This window comes from Notothenia coriiceps, unplaced genomic scaffold (assembly GCF_000735185.1).
Source record: "Notothenia coriiceps isolate Sejong01 unplaced genomic scaffold, NC01 NC01_scaffold00006450, whole genome shotgun sequence".
NCBI lineage: Eukaryota > Metazoa > Chordata > Actinopteri > Perciformes > Nototheniidae > Notothenia > Notothenia coriiceps.
Window position 1 is genome coordinate 4,520 of NW_011339151.1, and position 9,146 is coordinate 13,665.

Consider the following 9,146-nt stretch of genomic DNA (forward strand, 5'->3'; position numbering starts at 1 on the left):
TGTGTGTGTGTGTGTGTGTGTGTGTGTGTGTGTGTGTGTGTGTGTGTGTGTGTGTGTGTGTGGTGGGGTAGCTATAATGATCAGTGCATTTCATTGCCTTGCTGCCCTAATGTGCCATTACCCCGAGCCCCGGTAGTCAATTATCTCCTTTGCTTGAGGTGAGAGAAGCATATTAGCTCCTGCCCTGCTCTACAGCGGTGGAGGCCGAGCACACACTCCAGATCTATTTAGAGCGTCTGATAATAGAGTCCCGGCGCAGCGGGGAGCCTTTGGTTCGTGACGGAGGAGCTAATCAGGGAATCTGTTGCGAGAGTTAGGGCAGGAGGGCAGTGCTGCTTTGAAGCCCCCCTTGTACCTCCAAGCAGGGGTGGAGTAAGTACTCAGATCTTTTTCTTAAGTGAAAGAGGAAATACTTAGGTCCTAAAACACTACATTACAAGTAAAAGTGCTGAATTCAAAAGTGTACTTCAGTAAAAGCACAAATGTACTAATCAGAATCAGATTTGGAATACTTTGTTTGTCCTGGGGGTGATAAGGTTTAATGGAAGTTGCACCATCTTAGAATGCTCTGTCTTTTAACCTCTTTCCTTATGTCCCTTGATCCTCCTTAGCAACGGTCATCTTATCCTTAGCAGCGGTGTGTTATCGATTATTAACAACCTCTGAATGTCCAAATGTACCAATCAGAATTGAGCATTCAACATTGGAAATAAAAGTTTCATATTCTGAAAGCCAAGACTTTGTTTATTTAAAATCAAACAAAACACCCGAACCCCGAAAAACTATTTTTTTTATGCAAATCCACGTTTATTTTGAAATGAGCCGTTGCGACTTCCAACTGATTTCGATAGAAGGGGTCACATATGATATTTCCTGTTGAAGTGTAATGGATTAGAAGTATGAAATAGCATTAAATGGAAATAGGCAAATACACGTCAAAATAATACTTAAATTGGTACTTAGTTACACTGCCTCCGAGCCCCACATCTACAGCTCCTTAACATGTCAACCGACCCCGCTGAGGTAATTACGTTTCTCTTGTTGTAAATGAGTCTCAGTGGGTCGTGACCTCTCGCTGACGTCTGCTCCCACTTGCACTCACCTACCCACCTTTTTTCTCACAGTGAGGTATGACAATCACTAGGTACCGGGGCCCTAATAAAAGTGGACGACTGACACGAGCGACGTTTTATATATAAAAAAAAGAAAAAAGGGCCATTAATCAGCGTGCACAAGCACCCAGTGGCCTGCAGCTGTGTAACAGAGGCCTCACACCGCGTGCCGCTCCTTTTAAAAAAGATCTCAGAAGTCGGGAGGTGGTGAGGCAACCTTACACCTCGTCATTCATCTTGTCTCGCACAGGGAACTAAAAAAGAAAAACGTCTGCAAGTGCTAGACTTGCATACACATACTGTACATACACTCGGGGCACGACATAATCATTACCTGGCAACTACTACAGGATTCTTACAGCATTGGATTTGTCAAATGTTCTAGTTAAACATCAATTCAGGCCAATTTCACTCAACAGAAATTAGCTTAACTTTGGGGCATTTTTTAGAGCACTACCAGACAAGATAGAGGGACAGTTTCAATCATTGGATTTGTCTTCTTCCATAAAATGAGGTTGTAGAGGAGGGCAGAAGCTCACACTCCCTGGAGGACAAAGGTGTGACTGACTGAGGTGTCTCATTATCATCACAGAGGGGGTGGGGGAAAACCACACTCAGTCAGAACTTTTAAAAACTTTGTCCACTGATCTCTGAGTGGAGCTGAATTATTTCAGTCTGTCCTCATAACTCCACTGAAACGTCTTGCCAGCATGACGTACAAAACAATATATTGTCCCTATTTTTTCTGCTATAAAACCTACATTTCCCTACGGAGAACCTTAAAGGTTTATCTTTTCTTATGTTGATCACATTCTCATCCAAACAAACGCACATGTTAACAGAATGACAACATCAAGATCAACCAAAATGCTTCCTGTCATGTCCATACATCGTGGGATAAATCGATAACTTCATTATTGAGAAATGCCTACATATCAGCTTCATGGTTTAAACTAAATGAGTCTTGTAAATCCATTTAGAGGAGTAAAGGATGAATAACTCAACTCAATGACTCTGAAATACTTTTTGGTCAAAAAATATATTATTTTTCATACATAATATTGTCTGTACGTGTTTATCGACAGCTGAAATGTATGCCCATAAAGCTATAAGCACGAAGAATCTGCTGAACTGAAGACAGACTTGTGATTCCTGTCTGTGGGAAAATCTTCTGCCACCCCTCTCTGGCAATAAAGACAAATATCTAGCAAGGAACACATGTGCTCCACTACTGCTCATGCTACTGTCAAAACCCTGTAACAAGTTTAAGATGGAGTCCCATTGAGTAATGTTACAATGTGTCCGTTTCCAAGCTTTTTTGATGTACTTATATAAAGCCTGTCAACTGCCGGTAATGGATTCATAACCAGTTAGAATCAGATATTTTAGACTAATAAGTGCAACATGTGGCCAGAACAGAAGTTTAATTGAAGGACAGTGTCAGTGCCATGGATTATGTTACACTTCAGATATGTGGACGCGGCTGAGTTCCATTCGAGTATGATTTTCTTTCTTCACACTTTGTTTCTCTGCTTCCTTTGAGCCACAGATTTATGCTCGAAAATTTAGCAGTTTGAGATTTTTATCTTGTTCCCTGCCGGGATGAAAGACATTCTGAGACAGCGAGGTGAGGTCAGCGAGTGTACGGATCAAAGTGTGAGAACTCCACATCAATCGAGGCATTTGATGGACTATTATTGTTGACCAAAGCGCCTATGCGTTTTTCAATCTATCAAGGAGATCCATATCGTATGAAGTGTTAACCTGATTTAAAACCCCTCGGCAGTTATTACATGTTAAATCAAGCCTACAGGAACGAGTAAAAGCTCGTAGTTCTCCCATGAAACTTCTCCAGCAGCCGCTCACCGTGACACATGCACACTTTTTTCCGATTGAGCCCTCATACTTGTCTGAGTGCTTGACATGTGAAACGTGTCCCTTCGTGTGGTGAGACGAGGACTTAGAGGCTCAGCGGGGAGCCCCTCTCGCTCAAAAGGAGCCACACATGCTGAGCGAGGAACCGCTTATTACATGTTTAACTGTCGTGCCCGAATAAGCAACACATATGGCCCAAGTGATGATTTTTTATTTTTTTTTAAATATGCTTTTGGGTTGCTATGACAACAGCATAAACCGTTTTAGTGATACCATGTGAGCGGCTCCTCACTTTTTCCCCATGCCTTTGCATTGCGTACATGTGCGAATACTAATGTCAGCACACAGAGTTCCATAATTTATCTCCCATTTTTGGACAACTTCTTTACTCTCGGTGTAGTAATAGATCAATGCCATCATTTTTACAGAACATTTTTCTAGCACAAATGGATTTATTTGGCCATTAAGATTTTATTTTAGGGACAGTAATTCAAATATCATCCCAGATGAATTGATTTACTCTACAAATGAATAAGTTAAAAGTAATCTGATGGATATCACCATGAAACTTCCCCACATTGTGACTGACAATTATTGTTTGTATGCTCACTTTTGTCAAATTTGGAGAAATGTTAAAGGGGCCCTATTGTGCTTTTCCCTTCCCTGCAGTGTGTCATATCGTTTTTTGTAAATGGTCTGTAAAGGCTAAGATTCACACCCTCACTTCTATTGGCAAGGTAGTGAGAACAAATTAGCATTTTTTGAACGATAACGCATGTAAACATGTCACAGGAGAGGCACAAAATACAAAAATGAACTTTGGGGGGGGAAAGCATAATAAGGCCCCTTTAACTAAAAATAGTAGTTGTGCTTAGTGCGAATTGGATATTGTGCTCGTCTGTAGTGCAATATTGATACCAAATGTATTAAATGTCCATCCCTATTTCTAAGTGTATTCATGAATGAATAAACTTAGAAATAGGGATGGACATTACATTTAATACATTTGGAAGAATGAAGAGTGAGCATAAAATGGCCTCTTTAAGACGCAAATAGACAGATTTTGTAATAAAAAAAACACCTAAATGTGTTTTTTAGATGTTTTCTTTCCTCTGGTCTGAACGAAAAATGGAAACTAAATGGTCTTAATGATAACTGTATATCTAGTTAACACATGCTGCAACTGGAGAAATAGCACTCAAATCTACAATTAGGCTCGTGAATATGCCGGGGACTTCCAAGTTTCAGCTTAATGGCTCTTGAGGGTCACTGAACTTCGCATTGAGAACCGCTGAACTATACAACTTTCTGCTACAGTTTAGTGCGATTGTGGTCCTGGGAGAGTCAGCCTGTGGCTCATCTGTGAGGCCGGGGTGTGGAATAAAGTCTTAGCAGACGCTGTGGCCTTAAATCAACACATTAACAGTAAATGTACCCAGACATGGGGAAAGACACTGGGGTTGTTATTACAAAACACTGCACGTCAAAAAAGGCCTTCTCCGGGGCTGCTGTGCGTTCAGGGGTCATTTGGTGGTGCTGATGGATATTTATATGCTATGCAAATGAGAGGATTTCTGGATATTGTGTGTGAATAGCATATGAAAGCTAAAACAAAACAAATATCCTAAGAAATATGATTTGGGGTTAGAAGTCCAGCTTTGGCGAATGTGGCTCAGGGGGCAATTGGCCCAAACCTAACCCGTTCATTGGTTTTGCTGTTCGATCTCAGCCCGGGCAGTCAAAATGCCAATGTTTCCAATAGCAAAATGTGACATGTTTTAAAGTAGACGAGCGAGACACTACTAATGGCGGCTATGACGATAGTGGCAAGAATAACATAATAGTGAAGCTAGATTATAAAGGCAGGGACAATTGTTACATGACTCACCTTATAGGCCCTGTTTATTTGAGTGGCAGCCCAGGCGGCGTACTTCATATTGTCCTTCTTCACCTTGGCACTAACTTTTGGACTAGCAGCGATGTGACTTGCAGACTAGAGGAAAAAACAGAAGAAATAAACACATGAAGAAGAAGCAAAAAGAAGGAAAAGGGGGTGTTTCTTATATCAAAACTTGGTGAAACAGCAATAAAAAGCGTAATTGAGATGAATGGTCAACCACGTTTACCATCCACCACTCCACTAGTCATTGTGGCAGAAGAAACGAAGAGAGAGAAAACAGACCTTGGCCTGATGACACGGGAGAAATCATTTATGGGGAGGGGAAAAAGTGAGTGTTTTAATGCTTCGTACGTAAATTGTCACTTAACAGGGGCCTAATTTCTCCAACACCATTGATTCATCGCGATAAAAGGATCTTGATGTTGAAGGGAAAAAAAGTGGCGCGCAGCGAGAGGAGCGCTGTGTGAATCACGGTCTTTGCCTGCCTCGACAGCTCCCCTCCGAACCACAAATCCCATGTCTTTCCCATGTTCCTTCCATCATCTCCACACAGCAAACCCCAGAGGGCTTACCCTGCATGCACTTCAAAGCCCTCCGCTGAAACTTTAACTACAAACCAATCAACCTAGACCTGGGTTTCTGTAGACGGTTTGGTTTCTGTATTTTTTTTAGTAAGCATCAGTTTTTTCTTACGAACCCTAATTTAGATCATGTCATCCTAGACAGGCTATCCTGTTATGGAGGGGAATCCCCACGCTAATGTTGTGAGTAACTCACCCACAACCCGAGTGTGGTCAGTGCTACCAGGTCTGAAATGACTCAGTTGGTGAACGTTTCCTGTCCTTTCGCTAAACTTCTTGCACCTGTCAAAATCTGGACCACCGAGGCCCGTTGACAATCTGCACAGTGACTGATAAGAAAAAAGGAAAAACTCCCAGCTGAAGTCTCCATTAAAAGACCCAAGTGTCAGTTGATGACTTGTCAGGAAGCCGTACAGGGACCTGCTTTGTGTCCAGACGAGCGTGAGAGTTAACAGAAGTCTCCGTTTTGACCCTGCATCTTCGTAGCGGTTTTGGGATTTCGCGAGGTGTTTGGACTATTTGAAGAATCCCAGTGCCGTTTTGAGGAAAACACTGGAGCTCTGTGTGTTCGACCTGCTTCCCCCTTTCCACCTTTTATTCCCTGTGCCGCTTCGTTTATGTTTTTATGTCAAGTCTCAATTACGTATGATGCATTGGCACTAGCAGACAACATCCTGTTTAAACAAATATGTAGATGAAAAGGGGCGTAACTACAATGGTACTGGCACCTGGTCGGGTAATTTGCCTGTGACAAAATGCTTGCAGCGGTTGTTCTGCTCTTTTCTTTTCTAACTCTGTGAGTTCTTTATTTATTTAAGTCATACACGTAAAAAAAAAAATGTCTCACCGAAGGGGTATTATTACTAAAATAAAGGGCTCCAGAGGGGCAGACTTTTCCGATGCTGGAGTTCACCGTCTGAGTCAGCAGTGACCTGTCTGAGAGCCCCCTTTCACTCCCCCCGAAAACACATACACACACAGTGAGTACAGTGGTGCTTGACACACTCAGTGGCCAGCCTCAACCTTGACAAACCACAGAGTTACAAAAAAACTCTCCACTGTTTTTTTTCTTCTCCCTTTCTCTCCTACTTTCTCTTCATGCAAAGCAGTACTCACCATGTACAGACCAAACAATGCCCTCATGTTTCGGTTGTTCAGCCTCAGCGCCTGGGCGAAATACTTTCTGGACAGCTCCAGGTTTTCCAGCCCCCCCTGAGTGTATTTCACCTGTGTGAGGAGACGGAGGACGAGGCATTAAACACGGCCAATAAGCTGTGCAAAGGGGCAGCTCGAGGAATGACAGCATGACATCTGAATAAGCAATTCATAACGACCCTGTGTAAACACACGTCCTTTCAGGAGCCTTTATTCCCAGTGACGTTAAGTGCACGTCTCTCCGTTTTTACAGAGAGGCGCCATTGACAGAAGGTTAACATTTATTCCAGTTTGCCCCCCATGCTCGATGATGGACATCCAGGCGGCTGTACCTACCTCAGCGTACTGCTCACAGTACAAGTGATTGTGAGGATTGGTCATCATCAGCTCCTCCAGGCAAAACGCGGCTTTTCCATAGCTGCGGACACGACAAGGAAAACAGTAAGCCGATTGATACAGCTGTGCATATGTCATCCTTTAGCTTGCTCAACTGTGAAGCACAACATCCATGCCCAATAAATTCACAGGTATAAATCTTAGTTTTAAAACTATGTGTGGTACGGGTCGGTTTGAAGCCTATGTTGTGGAGATAAACGTGCCGTTATGTTTATTTACGAGCTTACCGTAAAGGTTACTCAGTCCAGACAGCTGGAAAAGGTAAAAGCCTATCTGCTGTGGTGATTTTTCCCCCTTTGGGGACACTGAGGCTCAATCTGGTGAGTCTGTGTGTGTTTTTTCAGCTATAATGTGTAGTTAACTACCTTCCTGAGGTCAGCACTACAGTAAGAGCTGGCATACTGTGCCTATACTCAGATGAGATCACTTCTCAGCAGCAGACTGCTGAGCTGTTGACCTCACACTAATCTTCTGCCACTCCACTTCTAATACACCATTTCCCCCTCACAGGCCCAGGCCAAGATGCGCTCAGATACTGTATATCACTGAACACAAAGCCATAAAACGTCTGTACGCCAAACAAAACAGAAGCCAGCCGACACAGTAGCAGACCTACCAACACACTTCTCTGGCTGTCTATCAGCAGATCCTGGAAATTAAAAAGGTATAATTTGGATTTTTTAAAACTGCATGACCTAAAGCGGATCATCAGCACGTCCCCAGCTTGGAAGAACAGATGGGAATACCTGGATATTTGGCAGTAGCAAAAAATATTGAAGTCACCTATAAAAAAGTGTAAGCTGATGTTAGAATATTTTCTCTGATATTGATTGGTGGTAATTTTGTTTAGGTGGCTAAAATATGTTTTGTTGCTACTCGATAGAAGTACAGCGCTTTGCTTCCATGCTGGTAGCCCTGTGTCTCTCTAAACTTGGGCCATCCACTGTATAATATAGACTAACTATTGAGAAGACCCTTGTACAACCCCACTTCAAGAACATCTTAATTATTTCACAGAGGGTGAAAGAGGTGCTGCAGCACAGGCAGTATGAGGGAGAAAAGCACTTTTTAACATTAAATCATGTAAACATGTCACAGCAGAGGAACAAAATAATAATATAAGACCTAGGGCCTTGTAAGGGGTGGAGAGGCAGGGTAGTCAGAGGCCTCTCCATTCTTGCCAGGTGGCTCCACCCTCTACCAATTGGCAGTGTTGGGAGCAGGTGGAGAGCCACACACCTGGAGCTGATCTCCACTACAAGGGAGACAAAAGCCAACTGAGCAGTTCAGTTTGGTGTGGCACGTGCAGAGAGCAAGAAGCACCCAGTCTCTGAAGAAGTTTGTTTATGATCCTAGCCGGTAAATCGGTTAGCGGAGCGGCTATGAGACTTAGGTCGCCTTCACACAAGCCTTGTTTAGTACGGTTGAATCGAACCCTGGAGCGTTTAACCCCTTGCTGCAGTTAATTTGGGTTGGTGTGAACGCAATCTCATATCTCCTCTGAACTAAACAACCAGACTCTGGTCCGCCTCAAAGAGGTGGTCTCGGGCCGCTTGCTAGTGAACTCTGGAGCGGTTGATTGCTGGTAGGATAATAGACAGGAAAGGATCTAAACAAACAACGCAAATGCTAAGATGCGAAAGAGGGGAAACTAATGATCCGAGTATTGCCTGCCACAACATAAAGACCCTATCAGTCTATTTAAAGTTTGCCATAGTAACAAGCTGAAAGTTTAGCAGCGTAGGAAGGTGGGGACAGAGAAAGAAAGAAATAAACAGGGGGAAGGGGTCTAGTAGAGGGAGGGGGAGATCAGAGGGCTTGGAAGGTTGGGGGGCTGCTTACAATTACCACTTCCTCTCCATAAAGACTTTCAGATGTGCTCATGCAGTGGCCGTGGCCTGCAAGAGAATCCTGCTGCATCAGCCATCAACTAGAATCCTGTCCCAGAGCCAAACCCTTACCTCTTCTCCTCTTCCTCTAAAGCCGTCTAAACCCCCACCATCCCCAGGCTGCTCTCTACGACAGCTCCAAAGCCCGCTCTTCACCACAGTGCTCGAGTAAAGGTTGTAGCCACCATCATGTGCGAGGCTGTAAGAATTATATTTGTTTCTTTTGGAGGTTAGCAAA

General features: G+C 43.3%; 1 protein-coding gene across 1 annotated transcript in view; it reads right to left on the reverse strand.

Moving 5' to 3' along the window:
- Positions 1 to 9,146, reverse strand: part of emc2 (ER membrane protein complex subunit 2) — a 22,614-nt gene that overhangs the window by 2,035 nt on the left and 11,433 nt on the right. Inside the window, exons 5-7 of the mRNA XM_010769094.1 lie at positions 6,960 to 7,100; positions 6,585 to 6,695; positions 4,876 to 4,980 (exon numbers count right to left, since the gene is read on the reverse strand). Of these exons, the coding sequence (XP_010767396.1) occupies positions 4,876 to 4,980; positions 6,585 to 6,695; positions 6,960 to 7,100 (357 nt within the window). The remainder of the gene's footprint in view (positions 1 to 4,875; positions 4,981 to 6,584; positions 6,696 to 6,959; positions 7,101 to 9,146) is intronic.